The following is a 27866-nucleotide window of genomic DNA, read 5'->3' as shown; positions in this document are numbered from 1 at the left end:
GACAAAATTCTGGACATTTTACACACTTTTGGTTCCTTATCTGGCTATAAGTTGAACATTAAAAAAAGCGAATGCTTCCCTCTTAATGATACAGGAAGACAGATGCCGGCTCAATCACTACCGTTCTGCTTAGCCTCTTCTAGGTTTCAATATTTAGGAATTAATATTTTGAACACTGTGGAGCTGGTCAGAAAGGTGAAGTCAGATCTATTACACTGGAATAATCTTCCACTGTCACTGTCACTACCAAAGTTTTTATTTATTTTTCAGTGTTTACGTATATAGCTGCCCAAAACTTTTTTCAATGAATTGGATAAGATTGTTTCACATTTAATTTGGGCAGGAAAGACTCCAAGGGCAAAGTACTCAATATTGCAAAGACCCAAGGACAAGGGAGGCCTTGCATTGCCGGATTTCAGGGCATATTATTGGGCAGCCAATATTCAAAAAGTCTATACCTGGTACAACTCCCCCAACACAGACTGGTGTCAGATGGAAGCTTACTCATGTACCCCTGTCTCGCTATCAGTTTTACTGTGTACCCTTCTAAATGCACACCCCACTAAAGTCACCTCCAACCCAATTGTATTATCTATGTTGAAGCCGCTTGCTTCCCCGGGTCCGTTGAGTCATGTGCAGGACTTAGTCTAAGAGTGCAACAAAAACTTAGCCAAGGAAACAGAATTGAAGTTTCACCTTTGCAAAGGGAGAGAAGTTGCACCAGCCAACCCCTGCGAGCAACAACTCTATCCTCTTCCTTGTGCAGGCTCTTTTTATTAACTTCAAAGGGGAGGGTCTCACAGAGTTACATGAGCAAATGACACACCTTAACAATACTTCTACCCTATATGGGGTTGCTTCTTTGGCTGCCTTGTTCTGGTTCTTCCGGTCATTGCTTGCAGGCTGCTACACTACACTGGTTCTTCCGGTCATCGCCTGCAAGCCGCTGACCACAACCCCGAACCTTGAGCTAAACAAAAGGTTTTGCAAGACAGAAACCCATCTTGCAAATTCCAAGAATTCCAAATTCTTTTACCAACAGGCCCGGTTTTGAAGCTTTCTGCCAGCTATCTTAAAAGCATATTAAAGCATATAAACACATGTTAAACCTTCATAAAAGTGTAAGAAACGGATCAAAGTTAATTCATTCCACATCTACTATAAAAATCCCGAGACAGTTTACACGGCACTTTAAAATCACCAGTCTCTTCCGCCTAATGCCCCTTTGTGAAAACTACTTATTTACACCCGCATCACTTGATCCAACTTTTTCTCTGTGGAAAGACAAAGGGCTGGTAAACTTTGATCAACTTTATCACAAGAACATTTTTACATTTTTACAATCCCATTTGCTTAGGCATTTTCAAGCTAGAGATTTTGTTTGTTGTAACTTTCCCAATTTTCCCCATAAACCTATTCTATCTCTCCCAGCGGCTCGTGGATTCATTTCAGTCGTGACAAAATGGAACTTGTCAACAATACCACCCTCGCTGGTGACTAGAAATTCATGGGAAAAGGAGTTAGGTTGCACCTTGTCAGACGAGGGGTGGGAGAGGGCCCTTGACAGGGTCAACTCCACCTCGTCTTGTGCCAGTCTGACTAATTCAGTTGAAGGTCCTACACAGAATACCAAAGCTAAACTTAAAAAACTGTGTAATACAAGTGATACCTGTGACAGATATTCTCTGTCACCAGCCAGTCATACACACATGTTCTTTTCCTGTCCCAGATTAAGCTCATTTTGGTCGTCTTTCTGCAATACTTTCACAAAAGCTCTAAACAAGCCGGTGCTCCAGAGTCCTTTCACCTCCATCTTTGGTGTGCTTCAGGAATTCACACACTTCACGAACAGGGAAAGTAATGCTATTGCTTTTGCATCTCAGGTAGCCCGGAGATGCATATTACTCCAGTGGAAGAATAACAATCCTCCCTCCCCTGACTCTTGGCTGAAGGATCTAATGCCACTCCAACACTTAAAAAAAATCAGGTATAGCATTAGGGTATGTGTCGACAAATTTTTATAAAACTTGGAATCCCATTCTTTCCTTAGTTGATTCAACTCCCTCCTTTGATGATTAAAGAATATGGTTCCAATTAAGATACACTGACGTAACTCCTCTCTAATTCAATCACTCCTAATTTTTCCAGCCAGGATTATAAGAGAGGCCAGTAGTTGGGTTAGGGATTTGGTGGTTGAACTTAAAGTAAACAGTCAATGTAAAAATTGTTATAGTTACATTTTTGATTTTCTTTTCCAAGCATTTCAGATCCCTCCTCTAAATGTTGCTTGTTATTATTGTTATGATTATGATTATTATTATTATTTATCCTTTTTATTTTTTTTATGTAATTTGCTTGTTGGTTTGGTAACTGTTCTCCCCTCCTGTTTTCTCGTTAAGAGGGAGAGAGTCATGTTTGCTCATTGTTAACATTACTCACTGTATTCTGTTTGTTTGGTAATGTAGGGGGGTGGGGGATAGGTGAAACGTATTCTCATGAAAAGACATGTATTGTACCCTTATAACCCAATAAAATATATATGAAAGAAAGATCCTTTACACAACTGTAATGAATGACTTGCAACAATTGCTGGTTAAAGAATGGGATCCCATTCCACAGCTGTGCGTGACCAAGCTGTTGACCAGGATGAGGTACCTGGCTGGTGTGGTTGACTACGGGCTTTCCAGGAAAACCCGTAGTCAACCACACCATCCATCAGTGCACATCAGTGTCATACATTTACAAATAACACCGTTGGTAGTACCAACGGCTTTAGTTGTTGAATAAATGAATTGTTAAATGTCTTCCTTGTTTAAACCCCAATTATCCAATCCAATGATCAACACCAAACAAGAGTCAAAACCAGAATAAGTTGTTTGACATTAGCAGAGAGGATTTAACGAATTTTCATGATTGCAGTTACGCTTTTAGGTCTTAGAAGTAAATGTGTGGTACAAATTAATCTCCGTTTATCTTTTTTGGGCCTAGCCATTAGAACCAAAAGGACTGAAGTGAACAAGCAAACAAAACTGACTGGTAAAAACTCAATCCCAGAATGCCCTGTATACCCATAACAGCTTCCAGGAAGGAGTTTCACAAGTCATGTATCCATCTGATTGCCATGCAAATTTTTTAAATTTTTAAAAAACTTTAAAAATGTCACAAAAAAAAGCAGATTAGGAAAGTTTCCATTCACTGGTTTAGAGCGGATTAACCAGGCATATTTTCATCAGTGGTTGCCCTCACGCAATGCTGTAATAAACAAGAAGTTGAGGTTGCAAACTAGTATGAACCACACATCAAAAAAAGGAGAGAGGTTTTCAGGAATGTGTTGCTATCGGACGAGTTGCAATTGTCTTTTCATGTCAACTAGTGTTGGCAATGTCCCGTGCAGTCCGGAGATGCTGAGAAAGAAATGCAATTCTATGTGCACTATGGGGATATCCTGGAAGACAATGACAGTGAAAACAGCTGACAGGACTTAAGTATGGAGGGTAGGGTGTGGGGGAGACAGCGCCTCTGGGTTCGTGGGGTGGGCTCTGGTTGGCTGGCCCCATCTCGGGGTGGATGGGCTTGTGGGTCGTCTGGGCTGGGATTGGGGTGGGGTTTTCCCATCCTGGTGATGGGGTTCACCTCTCAGGTCTGGATACCCCTCTGGGGTGCCAGTACCTGGACGTGGAAGTATAGGATGTGTAGTCAATGTGTGTACTGCGTCCCTTTTTTTTATGGGTAAGCGTGTATGTATGTGGGGGTACTAGGGTGGGAACATATGAATGTGACTGTGTACCTGGTTTTCTGCATCTTGGAAGAATTTATTGGACAAGAGGCAGCTTACACCTAGAGGGACCAATTAACCTAGCAGTCATCTAGGAAGCTGGAAGTGGTCAAATCCCACACTTACCCATAAAAGTCCCCACGCCGGGACCTGCATGGGTAAGTGTGGGGTCTGACGTCCAGCTGCACCACCATGCCTGAACACAAAGCAATTGTTCTTAATTAGTTTTAAAGCTACTTTAACCTCATTGATTGCTTACATATTCCATACATCTTTGGTTTCAGTCTTATTATCCATCCCTTTTTTTCCATTGTTTATTAGTTTTGCTTATTATTTTCATTTCTGGCTTTGTTTAGTTCAATTTTAGGAGCTTAGTTAAATAGTTTGCTGACCAAAGTATTTTAACTAAAAGTTAAAGTATTTTGTTTCTAAAGTTTTATCTTTTGGAGAGAAGTTGTTTGTGTTTATTCTGTATCTGTGCAAGGCTTGCTGTTTGAAAACAACAGTGAGTAAATTCACAGTATCTAGTGTTCTATAAAACCACAGCTGACCAGGCAGGTATTCATAAAATAATAACTGATCGAGATTGAGAATGTTTTGGCTCTTATTTTCTGAAAATCTGGTGCCCAGATTTGGTCCTTTTGATTAAAATGACTAACTTTGTTATCCATAGCCAAACCAAACATTTCGTTGCACAACATTACCTTCACAATAACTTCCCTGCAGCAAAGCACGTTGGTGTCAGTATCATGCTTTACTTAAAATTTTTAGGAAATCATCGGGGAAATTCTGAAGATAAACATTTCCAGCAATTTTCTAAGACTGAAATATGTTAATTAAATTATGCAAATCATACAGATATAAGAAATGCTAATGTTAAAGCTTTTTAAAGGCATTGTAATATGTTGCTGATATATACTTGCATAAGAAGCATCCTTCTGCACAATCTTTCCTTGAAAAGGTGAAAAAATTATGACATTTATGTCGACGGTCATATCCTGGGTAACCTAAGACTATAAATCAACCTTTCTATTGTTCTGATTTGTTTTAGATGGGATGGTATAGTGAGCACGACGGGTGACGGCAACAAGAGAGCGCAGGTTGAAATGGACTTTCCCAGATCCTCTCACATGGTTTCACTCATCTTGAAGGTGACGGTTTTTACTTCAGAGTACTCTGCCAGGGCATATTCTCCACTAGAGGGATCAGTCAGAGCAGAAAACAAAAAACCCTCAGTCAAGACGATATAAAGAAAATGACACATGATGAAGTGCTGATGCTTCTTACAGTTCTCTTCCATTTCCTGACATCTTGTATCCTCCAAAGGGAGTCTGGACATGCAGGGCATTGTAGCAGTTTATCCTTGACAGAGGTTGAGAGAAAAAGGCTTCAAAGATTTTTTTTCTATTTCAATCTTTTCGTGTTTCTCACGACAGCTGCAGTAAAGCCAGGCCAATGAAAACTTTTGAGGGTTGTGTTCAAAAGGTTTTTAGAAGCTCATCTAAATCTAATCCCTTGTGATATGAAGATGGAGCTTACCAGACAGTTCCAGTCTCCATGGCTCCAGAGACAGACAGAGCTCTATCCATGCTTGTTGTGAACACTGCAGACACCAGGCCATAGCGTGAGTTGTTCGCTCTTTCTATGACTTCCTGTTGGCTCTTAAAGCGGAATATACAAAGCACAGGGCCAAAGATCTAAAAGCACAAATATATAAATGAGGACCAGTTACCATATATTGCCCTAAACACTCTAATGCCCATGGTCCTCTCTGATGTACATCAATGTAAAGCTCTAAAAACATGTACATATCTTTTAAATTTACTTTACAATGGTGAATGGAGTTCTTTATGAAGTCTCAATTTTTAGGGTACCTCTAGACTTCATCATCCAAACATTTCCATCTTAAGCAGTAAGGTGTGTGTAAACTGTTGGCTAGTCAGCCTGTTTTTCTGCTCGATTAATTTTCTTACAATAATGTGTCTTTTGGGGCTTTTCTTTTAATCACTTTCTCTCATACATCAGTGCCATTTCCCTAATGCAGTGTAACGGACTGTAACCTCTTCCACGGCGATCCTCATGCTGTCTTTGACCTCGGAGAAGATGGTGGGTTGAATAAAGAGGCTTTTTTCACCCAGATAACCTCCTCCGTATTCCAGCTTGGCACCTTCTTTTTTCCCACTCTCTATCAGGTCCATAATTTTGTCAAAATGTTGTTGGTCAATCTGGTAACAGTATAAAAGATAAACAAAATAATAATAAGAATTCATTGAAATAATCATTAGTATCATTACATTTTGAGACTAAATCCCTGAATTACCTTTTGGCCCTAAAATACATTTGGCAAGTTGAGACGTCCTACAAAGGAGATGTCAAACATTTGGTACAACTACCCATTTCCACTTGGACAAACCATTTTTCTGTCACTGTCTGATAAGACTAAATATTTCCTATTTCTGTCCAGTTAGGATTATTAAATCTATTTCTATTTGTTAATTGCCATTAATATGAACAAGAGATTTTGTTTATAACTTTCTTCACATTGAAAAGTATTTGGTAGAATTTCCTTTTAAAATGTCTGTGAAATATTGAGGATGGAGCTTCTCCAACAGTTTACTGAAATTTGGTCCCAATCCTAAATGGACTCAGCTTTTATAATACTTGTCTAATGTTTTCCTTAAGATTTAAAGTGCTTTACACTAAACCAAAAGCCACATTCCCTCAGTCACACTCATAACTGTACACATATCCATGTTTAGATGCTTCTGAATTTAGGGTTCACGAAATTCAAAATTAGTAAAAATGATCTTAAAAATCTATTATATCTAGTTTTAGTAAACAGAAATAACTTTAGTAATCCCAACAGATCTATCAGTGTCTTTTTATATAGTCCATGCAGATAGATACAACTGCATGTTGAATAGACAGGGCTGTCTAGATGGAGGGATTCATAAACGTTACATTCATAATTTGGTTACATCCATTCTAATTCATTCTTAGTTATAATACAGTGTTAACAAATGTATTTTTAGTACCAGTTGGTAAATATATATTTTTCTGTTTATTTATTCATTTCCTTTTATTTTCGTTTGAATTTCACCTAACTAATTTGAGACGTTTTATATAAAACTATCTGATTTAAGCCTAAAGGTAAGCTTTCTCACCTGAGGCCCGTGTGTTGTCTGGGGGTCCAGTGGGTCTCCTATGACAATCTTCTTGGCGCTTTCTATGCTACGGCGCACAAACTCCTCATAAATCTTTTCCTGCACAAAGACACGTGATGCAGCTGTGCAGCACTGGCCTTGGTTGTAAAAAGCTCCTTTTTGAATTTCCTCCACAGCCAACTGCACTGAACACAAACAGACAGAAATGACTGTAAATTTAAGAAGAAATGTCATCTTCTCTAGATCACAAATCAGTCATTCAGTGATGTGCGAGAATTTGCTCATCCATGGTGTATACTGTTCAATGATACTAGGTTTTACAGAAACTCTCCCAATTATCCTAAAACATTCTTAAGAACTGTCATGTGTTGGACTGCCCTCTCTGAATTGACAAGGTTGGTCATTTAAAATGTTTCAAACCAAGATCCAGACCATCTTTACGAAATAAGGTAAGATAAGGTAACCGTAAATGGACTGAATTTATATAACACATTTGTAATTATACTGAACATTCAAAGCACTATACACTAGACACCCATTTACCCAATCACACTCACATTTGTACACTTATCCGTAGGCAACTTGGGGTTAAGTGTCTTCCCCTGACATGTGTCAGGAGGAAACTGGGATTGTACCTTTGAATGCAAGACAACTACTTGTTCCACTGAGCCGCAGTCACCCTTAAGTACTTGTACCCTGAACCTAATAACTGAATGTGCAACACTTGGAGGCATTGACTGCCATGAAGATTTGCAGTTACTTGCAATGATTGAGTGCAGATAAAAAACAAAGTTTTAATTCAGCCACATTTGGAGGGTTTTTTAGTAGGAACGACTCAATTAAGGTTTTGTCACAGTATTTCAATCACACACACACACACACACACACGCGTCCTTGTTTACTCTAAATCGTGAGGACTGTGCCTCGACTTCCATTCCTTTTCAAGCCTTTCTATGGCATTACCCCGACTCTACGCTTAACCTTTATTGGTTATTACGTAGCCTTAACCTAAACCTAATTGACACCTTAGTCCTAAACCTAACCTCTACCCCAGTAAAAAGTGAGGACCTCTTTTTGGTCGTGCTTTGCTAGTAAAATTAGCAAAAAAATGTTCTTCCTCAGCTGGAATTACAAGAACACACACACAAACACACGCAGGCAAATATCTATTTACTTACAGTCACAATCAGCAAACACAATGCAGGGGTTTTTCCCTCCCAACTCCAAAGTCACTCTCTTGAGATTGCTTTTGGCTGCCGACTCTTTGATCAGCTGACCCACCTGCAAGCAATTGGGAAATAAACTCCACTTACGTCGCAAACAAAGATGCCAATGCAAATATGTCAAAACATAACATGAGCCACAATTGTGTGATAGAGATAAAAAAAAATGTATTCACTATTAGACAACCAAATTCAACACGAGTGGAGGCAACTCTTTAACGTTTACCTCTTATTGAGTATTTTTTTGTGATTTGAGAAGAAAGTCCAAGTAATGCATACTACTAAAGTGGAAGGGAAATTATGTTTTAAAAAGTGTTTTACAGATAAAAATATGAAAAGTGTGGTGTGCATATGTCTTCAACTCACTATACTCTGATACTGTCATGTTCAGAGATAGTTTGTGACGCAAATGCAAGAAAACCACTCAGGACAATAAAAACTGTTTTAAAGGGTTTATTGAGGAGAAGATGATCGTTTTCTGTAGGAAGGATAGTAAGAGTTAGTTTTGGAGAGTTATGACTGATGGTGATGTTTAGATAGAGAGTGATGTAAGCTTACTGTGTCTGTTGGGAGGAGGTGGCTCAGAGGGAGAGGTTACCGTCTGGTTTGGAGGTGAGGTGCTTCAAGCTTTCCAGAGGGACTATCACTGCAGACTGGCAGGTGAGTGGAAGAGTGGCAGGCATAGACAACCATGAAACTAGGGAGGTACGCGAGGAGGTGTCAGCTTTTGGCTGGCGGAGGCTCAAAGGTGAATGTAGCTGTAGGACAAGAAAATACATTTGAGGTGGCTTTATTTAAGAACTTGCACCAACACTATGTCTATGAGTAGGCGCGCAGTAAGCGCTTGTTGCACCTGCCGGCTGTCGGCCGCAGGCAGGAGTAGGACCTTTTCCCCTACATGTTTAGTAGGGTTGTTGCCAAACTGTTGTTTGTTAAATGTTTTGTTGTACAGCTCTTTGTATTACTTTTCTTTCTTTTGTTCACTTACTCAGCTCTTACTCAGTACATGATGGTTCTCATGTCTTAATATGTTTTGTTTGGCGCATGAATAATACTAATAATGAAGAAGTTACGGGTATGCACCTGGAATGTATGGGGTGTCCATAGTCCTATTAAGCGGAGAAAAATAATTACATGCATAAGGAAAGATGATATAGATGTTGCTATGTTACAAGAGATGCAACTTAATGACATAGAGCATTTAAAGGTACAACAAGGGCCATTTGGCCAAGTATTCCTCTCTTCGTTTACATTGAGAAGCAGGGTGTAGCAGTGTTGATAAGGAAGAATCTACCTCTTATAGTATCTGACTGTGTTAAGGACCCGAGTGGTCGCTATGTGATAGTCGAAGGAACTTTGCAAGGTCAGAATATTGTAATGATGAATGTGTACATTCCACCTGCCCACCCAGTTAATTTTCTAACTAAAATGTTTCTGGACTTAGCTCCATTTTTTTCTAGTTCCACTGTTATCGTTGCCGGTGATTTTAACTTGATATTAAATCCGCTTATTGACAAATTTCCGCATAGTAACGTACCCTCAGGCCAATACGCTCCGTGCTCTGTGTGAGGAGCTTGGGCTTATAGACGCTTGAAGATGCACCCACCCCTCTGGTAAACAATATACATTCTTTTCTTCCCCACATAAGTATCAAACCAGGATTGATTAATTCCTTCTCCCAAAAACCGCCTTACAGTCAGTTTTATCATGCATAATTATACTGGTTATGTCGCATGGTGTCGCATGGTGTGGTTAATTATAAGAGTAATTTTGGAACTCTATGTTAAAACAGCGTTATATCACTCTCGCCACTGGAGAAATTCACCTCCAACTTCTCTAGTGAACTTAAAATGTTTTTTTTTTTAAATTAATGCTCCATTTGCTAGCAATGCCTCTGTCTAGTGGGAAACATGTAAAGCCTATGCCAGAGGGCTAATTATTTCCTACTCTGCAACAAAGAAGCACCAAAGACAGGAGAAACAAAAATCTTTAGAGAATGAATTGGCTGATAAAGAAAAAGCATATATAACCTCTCCATCACCACCACTGTGGCAAGAAATCACGACAATTAGAACAGCTTTAAATTGCCTTTTTACCAGGGATGCAGAGAAGAAAATCAAATACGCAAGACAGAGGTTTTATGAACATGGAGACAAAGCAGGCAAATGTCTGGCATATTGTGTGAACAAACATGCAGAATCCCAAATTATTGCTGCTATATCAGACAAAGATGGCCACAAGGTATATGAAAATAAATTAATAAATATATATGTTTGAAGACTTTTTATGAAAACCTATACTCTTCTGATCGAAACCAGGAGCAAGGGCAGCTCATGGACAATTTCTTTGCTCAAATAGATTTACCACATCTGTCAGAAGAGCATAGAACTGCCCTCAATAGCCCCATAACTAAAACTGAAGTGATTAAAGCTATCAAAGTGTTACAAAATGGGAAGTCGCCTGGCTCTGACGGATTCTGTTCCGAATTTTACAAACAACTTCAAGATATCCTAGTAGATCCCCTTCTTGAAATGTTCAACCACTCCTTTACTACAGGAGTATTCCCACAGACACTGAAGGAGGCCAATATATCTTTAATCTTAAAAAAGGGGAAGTGTTCTGAATTATGTGGATCCTATAGGCCCATAGCTCTTCTAAATGTAGATAGGAAGCTGTTGTCTAAGATCCTGGCCTCACGTTTGGAACATTTTTGCCTGCACTGATAAAAGAAGACCAGACAGGCTTTGTAAAGGGTCGGAATTCAGCCTCCAATGTAAGACGTTTGTTGAATGCTATCATAGCTTTCAAGCAGAAATCTATTAATGGAGTGGTGCTTTCTTTAGATGCAGAGAAGGCTTTCGACGAATTGAATGGTCTTTCTTACTGTATACACCGACCGATTTAGTCGTTTCTCCGGTTATAAGATTAACCTGACTAAATCTGAGGCGATGCCCCTTGGTACCCTCTCAAATATACCATCTACTACACCTCCCTGTCCTTTTAATGGTCTCCCAATGGGTTTGTGTACTTAGGAATCTTCATCACCCCATCCTTTGATCAATTATATAAAGCCAACTTTCCCCTCTTATTTTGTAAAATTAAACAGGACCTAGAGCGATGGATGTCGCTTCCCATTTCCTGCCAGGGACGCATTGCTCTGGTCAAAATGAATGTACTGCCTAGGTTATTGTATCCTATCTAAATTATTCCTGTGTTGTTTTCTAAAAGGGTGTTGAAGGATATGGATGGTTGGCTTAGCGCTTTCATTTGGAGCAAGCGCAGACCCAGGCTTAAGATGGCTGTGTTACATCTACCAAGCACAAAGGGCAGCCTAGATCTACCTAATATTAAAATTTACCAGCTTTGTGCCCATTTGAGATTTGTACATGAATGGGTCACAGGTAAAACCTCCATTTGGATGGACAGTGAGACAGCACTATCACACTGCAGATTAAGCGACCTATTATTTTTTAATAATTTTACAGAAATTAAAACCCTCTGTGCAAATCCTGTAACAATCAATATTTTAAAAGCATGGCGGATTACCCAGCGTCTTGAGAGAAGATCAAATATCACATCCATTTTTACCCCAATAATAAATAATCCTGCTTTTCCCCCAGGCTCCTCTGAACCTGGTTTTCAACAATGGTCTAACAAGAACAAAAAATCCCTTAGTGACCTATTTGCAGATCATAAGCTAATGTCATTTAAGCAGCTGGCTAACATTTACAAGCTCTCCAAACAGGATTTCTATCGTTTCCTGCAAATAAGGCATTATATTACTCACAGCAGAAGCCTTATTGACCACCCTGAAACATCTGCTGTTGAGAAAATTCTGTTTAATCAACAAGTGAAAGTGTCTCTGAGCTCATTTTACCATAAATTGAATGGAGTTTCAGCTACTGATGCACAGGGGGTCAGGGGTGTGTGGGAGAGGGAGTTGTCTGTAACCATAGATGAGGACAAGTGGGATACTATCTGGTCTCTTGCTAAAGGGATCTCAGTTGTACTCAGACAAGAGAAATACAATTTAAGATCTTACTTAGACTACATGTCTCCTCTCATCGTAGAACCTCTTTAACCGCTCTCTTTCCCCTCTCTGTCTCAAGTGCAAAATTTATGTGGGAACTCCATCTCACTGTCTCTGGTCTTGTCACAAACTTCAAAGATACTGGGCTGAAATTCTAAGTGAAATGGTGAAAATATTTCATATTATTATATTTATTAATATTATTATATTTCTCTCGGCTGGCCTGGGAGCGCCTTGGGATTCCTCCTGAGGAGCTGGCCCCAGTGACCGGGGAGAGGGACGTCTGGGCCTCCCTACTGAAGCTGCTACCCCCACGACCCGACCCTGGATAAGCGGAAAAAAACGGATGGACGGACGGACGGACCCCATGTCCTTGATTCTGGGTCTACCAAGTGCCTGTCTGAAAACAGCAGCCAACAAAAGACTGTACAATATCTTAACCTTTGCAGCTAGAAAAAATATTCTTCAGCAGTGGGTCAGTGACAAAGTTCCTTCTGTCTGTGGTTGGCGTAAAATTATTTTTGAACTAATTCCTCTGGAATATCTAACCAATGTTATGCATCACAGCAAAGACCAGTTTTACAGAGTATGGCGCCCTTTTTTGGACTATATTGGACCGGACCTCTCCTCCACACTATTAAGAGGCTTGCTGTGGGCCTGAACAGTATATGTGCATCATAGGACTGATTCACCACCTTTTGCACCATGTTATATGGTTATCTGCCATGTAAGAGCTGTCATGTAGGTTTTGTTTGTTCTGTTCTGTGTCTAATATAAAATTTGTTGAAACACTGAAAATGCAATAAAATAAAAAAAAATATATTAGTCATTACATCCTCCCAGCTAATCATAAACGCAGACTCGGGAACACTCCATCACTGAGCTCTGCCCCTTTCAAAGAGCTCAGAGAGCACATGTTCTTTTTTCTTTTTTAAAAACTTGCAGTTTTGGTCAAACGTTGGTTGAATAAACTTTGTGTGTTCTGTATCTAAAAATAGGTCACTAAGCAACAGCATAAAATAGCCAGGGCTGCACTTAAAATATGTTTGGAATTTGTTGATGATTATCAATATCAATTATCAATATCAAAATCTGCTATTTTATCAATACGATTTTTTTTTCTATCTTCCAGCCCTAATGCTGCCCTCTACAGATGGAAAATGAGATGGCTGCTTACCCAGACAAACCTCAAAAGGAGATAATATGGTGGCAGTGGACACATGGGAGCCTTGGGCATATGTGACCCAAGGAAGATTGGTACTCTTGGTGGAAGAGGTTAAAAGAACGCAGGAACCTAAGCTTGGCCTCTAGTTCCTGGTTCATAAATATTTTTTTTTGGGGGGGGGGGGGGGGGTGGAGGTCTACACTGAGGGTAGAAACCAGAGGTCAATGAACAACTGAAATCAATGAATAACTCTACAATGTAGTTGTTTCCTTGTTTAAATACTCCAGAGGCACTGATTACATTAACATTGCTCTCAAGGTTTTGCAAATCTTTTAAAAGTTCTGATATGAAATCATCACACAGAGACTAGGTAAAGAATACAAATCATCAGCCTCACCTGCTGCTGGAAGTCAGTCAGGAAGCTGGTTATCCCATACTGTGAGGTGGGTGAGCCTCTGGTGGAGGATATCTGTGTTGATCTTGTTGAAGGCCAAGTGGATGTCTTTAAACAGGATCCTGGCGTATGTCCCTGGATGGTCCAGGTAGTGCAGGGTGAAGTGTAGACCCAGGTTGACAGCATCCTCTGCTGATCTCTTTGCCCAGGAAGCAACAGGTCCAACAGGGGGCCTGTGATGTCTGTCAGATGCTTCAGCACCAGGTGCTCAAAGGATTTATGACCACACACAATAGGCAATATAGCCATTTATTCCTGTGATTGTCCATTTATTGGGGACGGGGATGATGGTGGAGCGTTTTAAGCAGGTGAGAACTTCACACATTTCTAGAGACTTGTTGAACATGTTGGTGAAGATGGGGATCAGTTGGTCAACACATTTTTAAGCAGAGGGGGAGACAACATTGGGATATGGTGCTTTCTTCCTATTCAGATGCTTGAAGGCCCCATTTAGATCATCCTCTTTGATCTTAGGTGCCAGCAGAGGTGGAGCAGAGGAGGTTGAAGAGTTGTTGGTGGAGAGGTTTGGGGCCCTTTGTGTCAGAGTGAGATGTAAAAGCTGATGATGCAATCTGCAAAAGAAGTGGTTCAGATCCTCAGCTAGGTGGGGGTCATCAAGGCATGTGCAGGAGAGGTTTTGTAGTTTATTATGGATTACAGGCTCTTCCACACTGAAGAAATGTCATTTGCGGAGAAGCTTTTTTTGTTATTTTCTAATAGAAATGTCTTTTTGCTAACTCGATCTGTTTTGTCAGCTTGTTTCTAGTCTGCTCATACAGGGCCAGGTCTCCGCTGTTGAAAGCTTCTTCTTTGGTGCGAACACAGATGCCTCAAATGTGATGAGAACCATGGTTTGTTGTTGTTGAGACTGTGGACAATCTATTCTGCATGTACTTGTCCTCCTGCGTCTTTGGTAAAACCCACAGAGTGCTGCCCTCTTCCAACCAGGATCTCAGAAAAGCTTTCCGGTTCAATAAAAGACAGTGAGAAACAACGCAGAGAGGAGTCCCTGATGTTTAGGAGTTGCTCTATGTTAAAAGTAGCTGCCCCGCTACAATCTGTCTCTTTTCACCGGCTGCGTTAAGCAGCATATGGGAGCCTCTGATCATCCTCTGCGGAGGATCTGACTGGAGTTTGGTTTGAAGAAGTTGCTCCATGGACGTTTGCAGTGCCAGGCAGGCTAAGTAAATTCTGTTTTCTGTGAAATCAACATTGGCATTTAAACAGACGATTGTCATGAAAACAGGCCACTTGTAACTCACTCTCAGCTTTTGCAGGAGAAAAGCTGATTTGAAAATTGTCCTTCAAGCTGTGCAGGAATCCCAAGAACACAACCACGCTAGGAAGGCAATGTTACCTACCCCTTATTACAGCATTAATAGAGAACATTAATGTTAAATTAATGGTGTTTGTGTAACTTTAGGATTAGCCGTTAAGCTAATGACCGGTCGTGCCCTCTAGCTTCCTAGGTTACCAGGTCGCGTCTAATTATTTCCTGGAGAAATAATGACATTAATAAAATCAAGTGTCCTAAAGGTTATTGATTTTTATTTATCAAATAATTCTTTAAAATATTATTTCCTCAAATAATGTTTAATATAACTCAGACTTGCATTGTGAATGGGTTTAACATACCAAATGTTGTTTTAGATTAGTCAAGCAAATGTAATCTCATTTCATATTCTTTAAGATAAACTTTGGTTCTCTAACTTAGACCAGCAGTGAACCAGGATTCACTGAGTCATTCTGATGATGGTTTTCGACTATTTTTATTTTCCTTTTTGTTTCTTTTGTGTGTACATAGTTCCTTAGATTCTTTTTATCTTAATTTTACTTAGTAGTTTAAGTTTCACTAGCCAAGTACAGAGGATTTGTTGATTGAAATATAGTGTTAATTCAGGAAAACAACATTCTATAGTGATGTTCTCTGGATGTTCATTAGAAGAAAAGTTGTCACTCATTTATTCGAAATGTGTGTAGAGTTTGCTGTTAAAACAATGCCAATGCTCGAATCATCCCTTTCAACTATTGTCCTGATATCAGCAGTTTGGGCTGATATCCACCAGACAATACCTAACAGACCAAGAGTTATTCATTAAACATTAAATAACTTATGGCACAACACCTCATTTAAGTTAGACAGATTGATCTCATATCAAAATTAAGCTGTGTCCGAGTTGGACCGATAATTATTTGAATATAGATTTTTGTAAAAAGTTCTAAAAAATGTATTAATAATTTTCTTGCTACCTTTTCTCTATTCATTTTCAATAGATTTGCTATATGTTAGCTTTGGGACTAAATTTGTTTTCAAAGGAGTATGCCTAGTATATATTAAGTATTTTTTTTAAATGACTTAGATAAATATTCTGGCCTTTACAGGCACGTTACTATTTAATGAAAGCACTTTATATGCATTTAATGTTGCCTGCCTAGACTTTTAATGACCACCACACCCTAAGGACATCAAGTCCTTTCTTTTCTCACTATTATACCACCACCTAGTGGAAACAATATGTCTCTTCAAAGTTTCAAACCATCTTCACAGAAACGCCTTACATTTTAATTTCTTTTGAAATACCCATGTTTCTACAATTTACCACAGTGCTCAGTATTTCATGAGAAGGATGAACAAAGAGTATGATAAAAACCAAAACCTAACCGCTCAAATGGCTGTTTAATATGAAATCACCTGTTAACCTATATAAGGTATCAATCTTTTCTCTAGGTCTATACAGCAGAAACGTTTTCTCGTGCACTCACAGACCTCTGTGGAGCCGGTGAAGGCCACTTTATCAATACCACAATGGCTCGCAAATGCTGCTCCTGCTGTGGGTCCAAACCCTGGAAGGATGTTAACAACTCCAGGAGGGAACTCTGCCTGAAATAGACATCCAGAGAGCATGTTAATGCAGGAGATCAGAAATCATTGGCCCAACTAACACACACTTCTAAAAGCCATTTGCTCTCATCAGAAAATCAAGACATTAAAGTCAGGGACAGGTGAGGCTAACCCTGTCCAGTAACCTGAGGCAAACCCTGCCTACTGTTGGCCGATGTTAAAACTTGTAGCACTTTACAGTAGAAAATATGACTTGTAGAAAGCGACTGATCTCTCATTACTGGGTCGCTATGCTTTAAAGTAAAAGGGAGTTGCTTACGGATTGAGGATTTATTTATTTAGTGGCAATAGTAGCCTTTAATGGACAGTCTGCCTGAGAGGAATAGCATTTTAGATTTACATTTCACAGTTTACATTGACGAGACTCAAAGTAAACCTGAAAAGCTTTAAATCTTCTGAAAAGCATGCATTTCATAATCATTTGAGGCTGTTACTGATGCACTGGGTGATAGAGTGAAAATACAACATACAGGTTTCTTTACCATGGGTCAAAACTATACATATACTCCCGATAATATGAGGATTACTGTCCCTTACGAAGGTGCAAAGAAACCAATGTGGCCATTAAAAAAGTCCCCTTATAATTCTGGCTGGGTCCTTGACAGTACTTTTCCTACAAAAATGTGGTGAGGATGTTTTAAGTGGTGAGGATGTTCTTAACAGGAAGATGGGTCCCTGTATCATGTATCCCATATATACCATATTCTGCTTAAGGCCCCATAAAACCATCCTTTCCTGGTTTGGATGTAAAAGTCTGTCTTGGACTATATGTGTTTAGAACAAAAGGACTAAAGGATATTATTGAAGAAATATTTGTTATGATTCTAAGCTTAATGTTTCAAGAACATCATCAAGTCAAACCCAAGACGTTTCACTGGATTTCTCCAGAAACCGTGAGACGAGATAAAGGTACTGTCTTTTTCGGCAAAAGATGATTAAACCTAATAATGTATAATTTTCCATGAGAAGCCATGCCATAATTACTGTAATATTTTGTTCAAACATTTATTCTAAAAGACAATATGATTTTTCCTTCATAGGTTTGGTTTGACCCCATTTCAGTTTTGCAATCAGACCTCTTTGATCAGTGATCCGATGTGGAGTGCTGTAAGGGGGGTCTGCTCTGCTGGCTTAATGACCACAGTGTTTCCACAACACAGGGCTGGGGCGATCTTCCACATGAGCATCAGGAGAGGGAAGTTCCACTGGTGGACACAAAAGAAGAACATGGTGAGAGCTTTTAGGAGCTGTTGCAACATATTACAAACATGTCAATGTTCCTCTTAATAAACGTGTTTAAAGTGCTTATTAACGTGAAGTTCATAACAGATGCAATAACAACCAAAATAATTCAGATAGAAAAAGAGCAACACAAAATAGGCTCTACATTGAGTCCTTCCTAAGAAAATAGAAAGGCAAATAAAAAAAGCATTAAAACACTGAATGTATTTATTTCTTCGTAGAAGACCCTTGGTTGGTAATGAGAGTTTAAATAAGGGTTTGATAGGTGTAACGACAACAAAGATCTTTCAGCTTACTTTGAAAATTGTACAAATCATTTTCAACATGCTAATTTCTTTAAAAAAATTAATAAAAACAGAAAGATTTTTTTACACACTCCTCTCACATTGTTAAAGATGTTCACCTCATTTCTTATTAAAACTTCTTAGTTGAATGGAAGTCATTTTAAGTCTAAATCTGCCAGAGTATGAATAATTGGGACCTAAACTGTACATCATGTATCGATATTACCATCCCAAACATGATTCTGTAGAAAATAATGAGATGTGTTTCCAAAGTCTTGGGGATTCCATGACATGGAGGTTGGCAAGAACTGTCCTACATATCCTTCCTGACTCCTGAGGTAGAGCTGGACGATAATTAAATTTTAATATATATCGATCGATAGACGTATGTCGATAATAGAAAAAAAAGGTCAATAAGAAGTTCAATAGAATAACAGTTTTCTTTCCTTTTTGCATTCTAGCCATGTAGGTAAATATTACAGTCCTCCCAACCAATCACATAGACAGAAACGCTCTGTCACCAGGCTCCGCCCCCTTCAAAGAGTTCAGAGCACTGCGTCTTTTCTCTTTTTTTTAAAAAACTTGCAGTTTTGGTAAAAAGTTGGTAGAATAAAGGGTTGAGTTTAAATTCAGTGTTTGTGTGTCTGTAGCTAAAAATGTGTCGCTAAGCAACAGCATACAATGGTCTGGGCTGCACTGACATAGGTCTTGAATTTGTTGATAATTATCAATATCGATATCAATATGATTTTAATTAAAATTAAAATTATTCCTCTATAAAGAATAATTTGGACTTACTGGAATTATGGCTCCGCAAATGCCAATAGGTTCGTGTTTGGTAATGCACATGAAGGTTTCATCTGTGGAGAAAACACAAAGCAAATAGTTATTTCCGCCTTCAGGACTTTTTCTTTTTAGTGTTTGTCCAAATTCATTTACCACATTAAGCTCTAGTAGGTGCCAGAAAAATCAATCTCTAGTGATCTAGAAGTTTCAGTAGTGCAATATAATTAGAATTAGCAATTTCTTGTCCCAGAGAGACTTTTGTTCATGTCGTTGTTTCTTTTATCCTGAAATATTACCACTCATTATTATGAGAAAACTCTCTATAACGCCCTCAGTGGAAATAAATAAATCTGATATCAAATCAGCCTGCTCCATTATCTGGCTGTAACACCATTGATGCCCTTTTGTGAGTGTATTATGGATAGCACCATGACAGACCAAAGCAATACCCACGTTACAGAAGACAAGGCCTGTCACAGAAGACAATCTGTCACTCATGAAAACTATACAAAGATAAACTCCTCCACTTGAAGCAAATACCGACCATCCATTCCCGATTCAGAACCATGGCCACACACTTGGAGGAGCCGACTCTCATTCCAGCTGCTATACACTCCGCTGTTGAAGGCTCCTCTACACTGTTCTTTCCAAGACAGTGCCTTGAGATCCTGTGCATGAAAACCAAAAACAAAACCAGTAACAAGGACCAGCCCTGGCGGAGTCCAACTCTCACTGGGAACAAGTTTGACTTTACAGCGACAACGTAGTCACAGCTCTTTGTTTAGGTACTCCCACAGTGCCTGTCACAGAATGCCTTGTTGGACATGGCTGTAAGCTGTCTTCACAACCACAAATCGCACGTGGACTGGACAACTAAACTACCATGTTCCCCTCATCAGTTCTAAGAGTAAAGATCTGGTTCTGTTCCAAAGCCAGGATGAAAACCATGCTGTCCTCTCAAACCTGGGGGTTGAAGCTTGCTTTCTGACACTCTAGACTAAGCTTTCCAGAGGGATTGAGAAGTCCGGTCCCATTTCTTAAAGAGTCGGACCACCAGTTTGGCCTGCTGCTCCACAGCTGTTGTCCTACTCTTCTATGCAACAGTGTGTCAACCACAACAGGCTAACTATGTTAAGAGCCATCAGCATCTGTGGAGGAATAAGATAAAATAACATAAGAAATTTCTTTATTGTCCCACAATGGGGAAATTTGGATGTGATGGTGGCAAAAACACAAAGAGTTACACACAGTTTATAGTGGTGAAAAAGGAAGAATAAAGAACAAGCTAGTCAAGTCTAAAATGAGTTCCAAAGAAATTGCAAGAATAAAAAGATACCACAATACATTTTACGCAATTACTGCTAACATGGCATACTCAGGTAAAAATAAGATGAAATGTTCAAGTTTAACAGTGGGAAAAAACTCCAGCCTATTTACAGAACTTGACTTAATATAATATGCAATATGAATCATAGTACAGAATCTCCTCCACACCTGCTGCCCTGCTGCTGGGGAGCTTTACTAATACCTCAGCGACTCTATGATGAACACCTTTTCCTGAGTACTCTGTCACAGTGACAAGGTGACTGGTCTTGGTTTCATTTGCAGTTTTGATCTTCAGTTACCGTTTTACTTCACAGACCTTAGTTCCTATTTTATTTTGGTCGTATGCTTTCTTTGGTGAGCAGTGTTCCATTTAGTTAAATTTTTTGCTGTTACCCCTGTTAATAAGTTTCACTGTTCTGTACTGTATAGGTTTTATATTTTGAGTAATTCTTGTATTGTTTATGGATCATTTAGTTTCCTGGTTATTGGGTTAGTTCCCATTCAGCCATTCATCAGCTGTTTCTATTGTGTTTGGTCAAGCCCAGCATTTCAAATCTGTCAATTAGTTTTACCTTTTTCTCATTCAGGAATCACATGTAACTGTTTGTGGTGTTATTACAAAGAAGAAGCAATAATTATGAGACATCAAAATGGAAAGCCACTTTGTAATACCAAATAACAGATAAAGTTGTGTTACACATGCCAACACTGGACTCAAGAGCAGTGGAAACATGTGCTCTGCAGAGTCAATTCGTGCCAGTCAGGAAATTATGGACCAATCTGGCTTTAGAAGTTCCTAAAACAACAGCACTTTCCCCAAAGCATCATGTTAAATGTAAAGTTTGATGATGAGGGGATCGTTGTGTGGGGATGTTTTTTAAATGCTTTGCAATGCTCAATAGTTTCAGTAAAATATTGCTCCAAAATGACTGCACACCAGTGCACAAAGCAAGGTTTATAAAATATGGCTTGGTGAGTTTGGGGTGGTTTAAAAACTTGACTGGCTTGCACAGAGTGCTGATGTTAATCTGAGGGATGAAATAGAGTGGAGACTGTGAACCAGACCTTCTTGTCTAACATCAGCATCTATACTCACAAATCCAGTTATGAAGAATAGTAAAAAAAAAAAAAAAATCCATAAACACATTCCTAAGCTTTTTGCAAAACTTCCCAGATGAGTTTAAGCTTTTATAGCTGCAAACCCTGTGGATTAAATACAGTCAAGTTCATCACTTGAGCAGTGCATTCTAGACTTGTGGTGGTTGCATGTTGCAGTAGCTCTGTTGTTTTTATTTTGCAAATCGTTCTAAGGAACTGCAATTCCTCCTTTTTGTGGGTCAAAAGTTGCTTGTTGGATGTTTTTATCGACTGGTGTCAGATGCTGTGCTACTAAAAGGATTTTAGGCGGGGGTTTTTTTTTTGTTATAATGTGTAACCATAGCAACCAGTTGGTTTTCTACAACCAGGAGCAGCTGGTTAACATCTGAAAAGATGAAATAATACTTAAACTACATCCCCAAATCCCAAATAAGATGAAAAAGAGGCACCGGGGCTGCAGAGCAGGAGCAAGAGAAGAAGGAGGAAATATAAAATCATCTCTTCCATCGATTATTATGGGCAATGTGAGATCTTTGGGAAACAAGTTGGAGGAACTTCAAGCCTTGACAAGGACCCAGCCAGAATATTGGCAATTCAGTATTATGTTTTTGACTGAAACATGGCTGCAAGATTATATTCCAGATTTTTATAATTGAACAGAATTGAAACCCTTGCTTATATGTGTGTGACGGCAGACAAACAATTACTTTGGCAGTGTAACGTATCTTTCCTGCTTCACTGGTTCCCTTCACTGTTAGTTTCTCCATTTGTTCACTTTTCGTATTTCTGAGGCTGGGTTTCTGGATTTGCCTCTGCCAGGATTTTTGGATATGCTCTGCTTTACAAAGACTGTTTCAGTATATTCATTCAGTCATTAAAACAGCTTCAAACTGCATCCCACATGCCTTTCTGCATTTGGGTCCTCCATACCAGCTTTTAATGAACAGTAGTGGGGCAGAATGATCCTCACCTTTTCCACAGGCTCCACTTGACCAGGCTATACTCGCTTTGGGAGCATTTTGATTTTTTTTTTCTTTTTATGCCAGGCTGGCATTTTTTATGATCCAGATTTTTATTCCTGTGGATTATCTTATCCTTAAAAATATTCAAGACATTCTTGCATTGACAATAATACAAACATTACATGTATTATTTTTTTGTTTTTTTCTGCATGATTTATTATACTTTCATTCTTTACAGTTTATCACAGATTTCTTTAAAGTATTAATGTCACACAGTAATGCTTAATAGTGGCAGAGCACACAGCACTGAGGGCTGGAGGTGGGGCAGAAGCCACCCCCAGGAGGCGTTCACCACCTCCTGGCTATACCAGGTCTGTGGGAAAGTAGAGCTCGGGCGGGGTGAGTAGAGTTGTGGGGGCTGAAAATTACAATAGAAAACAGCATAATAGGAAGAGAGAACAGCTATACTGAAATTGTTGTTTTGTAGGTTCAATTTGAACATACATTTTTTTTAACAAATTATAGTGCTAATTCCTGCTAATAAAAGGCATAGACCACAGACTATAGGACGCATCACCATGTGATCAATAGACCCAGAATAGGGAAAACACCAAGAGGAACCCAGTTACTACTCCCCAGTCTTTATTATCAAAGCCCACCTTCTTATACCAAAAGCACACACACACACACGGTTTGGCCGATAACACAAGTTTTGACTGCAACTTTTGAAGCTCATTTAGTTAATCAAGTAACATTTCAGAATGTCCAGTTTTCAGACATCTGGTGCACCGAAAAAGAAAAGACAATAAGAAAAGATGAAAGCAGAAGCTTGAGGGATTTTATGAATAAATATATATATTTTTAAATCTGTGGATGAGGCTGGAACAAGTGCAGCAGGAAGGCAATCACAGGTGAATGATGCCCATCCAGAGCCAGGGTAAGAAGCAATGCAGCCACTCATGCTTTGCAGTGCAGCTTATCATCCATTGGCAATTGTAAAATACTCAACATGTTATCTGTAGGAGCAACAGTTGAGCTTAGCGGCTCTGACCCAACAGAGAACAGAGGAATGGCGGAGGTCCAGGTGCAGGTCCAGTGAGAACGGAGCAGGAGAGCTAGCTGAGCCAGAGAGCTTGGCTAACAGTCACAGTGACAGAGAGAAAGATGCAAGACCCCCTGAGAGCGCAGAGACAGAGTAGACTGTGTAAGGAGGAGACAGAGAGAGCCATCCCCATCAAGTTATTTACTAGGAATGATGACCATTAGTAAAACCCAGTACTCTATAAATGCTGCAGCTTCTGACCACAAAAAAGTGAACACAAGTGAATAATCTATACTGGCACAGTGTGACGCAGCGGTGCAGAAGTAAACTGGCAATGTAACCCAGTTTTCTTACACAATGCTGCCCAGCATTTTGTTGAGATACTTGAACATTAACTGAGCTTTTGATAATCAGGTTTAAGAATATGATAACAGAACAGATGACCAAGGTGGTGAGAGATAAAAAAGAAGGTTCATCTAGCCATTTCCAGGATCCTGTCTGCACCTTGGTCCAGCACCCAAATCACAAACTCTGAGAAATATACTAAAACATTCATCAGTCATTCATATAAAGTTGGGATTTGTTTTTATTTCTCTTAATTCCATAAATTTCTAAAAGGCAGAGAAATTGTGAATAACAGCGGTATCTGATAAACATAAAGTGTTACTTAGACTTTAAATAGACATTTATCAACTGAGCTTATATTGAAGTTTTCTATTCGTACTGACCACCTTTAACACTAGAGCCCCATCCGCTCCATACACTGATACACAGACTGGTGGGCAACTTGGGGATAAGGACCTTGTCAAAGAGGGCGCTGACGTATGATTTGGACAGCAACTGGAATTGAACCTACAACTTACCAACTGAGCCACTACTGCCCTGTGTGGGGAAAAGGCCATTCTTTTGGTCTTTAAAGCCTGCATTCTGTTATTTCAGTTAATTTCATTTCTTTTAGCTCATTCCATCTAAGTGAATGATTAACTTTACAGTGGGAGGAGTCTGTCCTCAGCTACTCAGTTACTCAGTTACAAGCTGAACGCGGGAGGAATGGGTCCGCACACACTTACCCACAGGCACACTCTTGCCATGAATCTTGTCGGCCCAGCCTGCATAGTAACGCAGGGTTCTGATGCTGCCTTCCAGGTCAACGAAGAAAGCTTGGAGAAATGGTTTCCCTGTGTCTAGTGACTCCAAGGTCTGAAGATTCAAGAAAAAAAGGCAACTGTACTCAATGCATTATCTCTTTTTTTTATTTCCAATTACTTTTTGCAAAGGCTTTTAGAAAATATCTCAAGTGGATTTTTTTTTTTAATACAACAGACAGAAAACAGTAACACCAATAACATCCAAAAAGGCTACAGTTGAATGTACCTGTTGTTTTTCATTAAAAGGCAAGCTGCAGATGTGGTTACTGTCACGATCGGGGACATGGACCCAGTATTCAGCCGGACAAGAGGTACGTTTAAGAAGGTTTATTTGCAAAAACATAGGTGTGAGCAGGAACCAAGAAAAACAGGCAGGCAAAAATGAAGGGCAGGACAAAAAAAATAAACAGTCCAAGGCAAAAAAGGAGAAAAACTGATAACAAAACAAAATCAAACCACAATAAAACCCAAACTATTCCAAAACTGATACAGAACCTAAACCTAAGACTAAACAGAACACAGGCTATAATAGAAACCAAACAAGAAAAACCCCAAAACAGAAACTGAACTTAAGGCAGGATAGTGAACTAAATAATCAAATAACAAACATAAACCATAACAAAACCCAAATCATGACAGTTACATATTTAAAAGATGGACCATGAGCTGACCTTTAGGCTCCATAGCCTGAGCATGTTTCATCTATTAATCTATCGGCGATCAAACTGTACAAATACACAACCCAACTCATGACATAGCAAAATCTGCAAATCGCTGATAGAAAGTGTGTTCTGGAATAAAATCTGGAAATGTTTTTTTCTCCATAATTCCACACATATTTAGGTCTAGAAAGTGCTAAATGCAAATGCCATACACAGCCATAATTTAAAGTCAAATCGGCGGACTTCTACAAATATCCCCACTGCTTTCGATTGAACTCACAGCCAGAGTTTCAGCTGGCAAACCTTTCCTGCTCTTATTAAAGCTGTAAGTATTCTCCACAAAGTCCAGTTCTAAAAACATCTGTCCACTGTCTAGAAAGCAGCTCAGGTTGCTAAGCATTATTGTGATTTAGGCAGAAGCTTGAGCAGAATTTGCCACCTGGGGTAAACTGTAACAGAGTCCTGGGAACTAGTTTCCTATCAGTGAGACGAACAAACATAAAGTAAAGAGTGCAGGTAGACATTTACTTGATAAATAATTCAATGTGATTGAGAATTTAAATTTTTATTGTGAATATAAATATTAAAAAAAATTGATAACTCCAGATGAATAGCAATGAACACTTGGTGGGTTAGGTTTATTATATACCTGTGATTACTCAAAGATATTGAAACAATATGCATATAGAACCAATTCCTGCAATGTGGACACACCCTGAATGGTTAACCGGGTGAATAAAGGCAGACCCTTAGACAGTAGTGGTGAGTGTATGTATCAGAAAGTTGGTCTAAGTTGGAACATTCGAATGTGGCCGCTCAGTGATATTGGACCAAAATGGTGGGTTGTGAAAGCGTGGGTTCAGGTGTTTACAGTGCTCTCCCAAAAAGATCGTGCATGGCTCAAATGTTTTTGTCTCCTATCAGATGCATCTTTTAGATGGGGTTTTACCGCGATCAGCAGCCGGTCCCTCTCCACCAGGTCGGCCAGTCTGTGCAGCAACCTTCCCCGGCGGGACGGCTCCATCTTCCGCCACGCAGAGCCGAGCTGCATGGCCACTTTGGCTGCAGCCACCGCCTTATCAACGTCCTCCTGTACCAGGGAGGCCGTGAGGAATGAGCACATCAGTCAGGATCCACTCAGGCTGCCAGCTGTTACCTGCAACTATGTCTGACAGACCCACCTTTTCAGAAGGTTTTAGTCCAGAAAGAGGTCTGACTTTAACCATAAGTCATTATAGTAGGTTAGGTAGTAGAAAGGTGTCCCACCTTAAGTGGAGTTTAACTTTATTACTACACCAGTAACATCAGTGCAGTTAACATAAGACCAGTGTGAACTTTTTACATTACTCTGACCTATTTTAGTGACAGACTGGCAGCTAATCTATGTACTGTACAGTTGAAATGTTCACTGCCTAGCTGCAGAAATGTACATTGATCTACTGTACTGCTGGATGAGCAGCTTTATCGTCTATGTATTTGTGCATAAACATGTCCAGAGTCAAATAAATTCACTCAGAATTTAACTCTTACTCTGTGTTCCAACTAAATAACCTTACCATTTATTTCAAATAAACAGCATTATAGAATAAAAAAATTACAAAATGAACAAATTCAGTATTTCAAAAATAAATGACTCATTTAAATATTGTGTTAGTGTATAACTGTTCTATTGAAATTCAGATTTAGTGGAGTTTTTATGATTGCCGACGTATCAAACACAATGTTATTTAACATCTCTGCATGTTGCAATTCTTATAAAAGAAATGTTTAACCGTTTTTATGTCTGTTAGGACTTTACATTGTTGCAAAATAAAAAATAGACCTGTTTAAACTATGTATTCAAATATATTAAGTACACTAAAGCTAAAAAAAATATTCATACCACTGACAGGTTTATAGTGATGTTTGAATTTGTCTGTCAGACCTCCTCTGACTGGAAATAATATTAACGTTTTGGTGTGGCCCATCCAGAGGCCTGATTTAAATCTGAGAAAGAATCTGAGTCAGAGATGATGGGTGACATTAAGAAGTATTTTAGGAGGGTAAAGGGTCAAAATACCAGTGGAAACATGCAAAAGGCTGGTGAGCAAAAATAAAAGGGTTTGATTAATACTTCGTTTAGATTGTTTTATTATATTTTTTAGAGATGCCTGTCTCATTTCTTGTGAGAAACAAATTTTTGGGTTGAATAAATAATAATAATTTGGCTTTAATTGTTTTTTTTTTCTGTGAATCTTTGGAGTTCTTACTTTGTCTGCTTCTTGGACCTCACATATTGTGTCCCCAGTTGCTGGGTTCAGTGTTGGGAATGTCCTCCCACTGATGGATGTGTGCCACTCATTGTTGATGAAAATCTGTGGAGAATCCACATTTGCTTGTGACAATTTCTTTTCAGTCTGACTTTAAATAAAAAGACCTCTAGACATTGATGTGACTCCAAAATTAAACAAGCAAAACTCAAACGCGTGTGTGGAGCTGCGTACCTTGGTGTTCCTGACCTGCTGGACTTTGACAGGCTGAGGTAAATCTGAAGCTGGGGTCTTCTCTGCCACTCTGTTCCTCGTTGTCCCGCTCTGTGCCATGTTTAGGTCCCAGTGCAGTGC

General features: G+C 39.3%; 1 protein-coding gene across 1 annotated transcript; it reads right to left on the bottom strand.

Moving 5' to 3' along the window:
- Positions 1–177: 177 nt before the first annotated feature.
- On the bottom strand, positions 178–27866 carry aldh1a3 (aldehyde dehydrogenase 1 family, member A3). Its single transcript, XM_012861630.3, has 13 exons — positions 27747–27866; positions 27513–27617; positions 26213–26353; positions 24524–24653; positions 19038–19099; positions 17790–17918; positions 16579–16692; positions 8118–8220; positions 6940–7124; positions 5836–6000; positions 5315–5472; positions 5063–5137; positions 178–4971 (listed from the first exon to the last, which is right to left on the bottom strand). Exons 1-13 carry the CDS (start codon positions 27843–27845, stop codon positions 4902–4904), a joined length of 1536 nt encoding a protein of 511 aa, XP_012717084.2. The 5' UTR covers positions 27846–27866; the 3' UTR covers positions 178–4901.

The sequence above is a fragment of the Fundulus heteroclitus genome, chromosome 4 (genome assembly GCF_011125445.2).
Source record: "Fundulus heteroclitus isolate FHET01 chromosome 4, MU-UCD_Fhet_4.1, whole genome shotgun sequence".
Classification (NCBI taxonomy): Eukaryota; Metazoa; Chordata; class Actinopteri; order Cyprinodontiformes; family Fundulidae; genus Fundulus; species Fundulus heteroclitus.
This window is presented reverse-complemented; position numbering and strand designations above follow the sequence as displayed.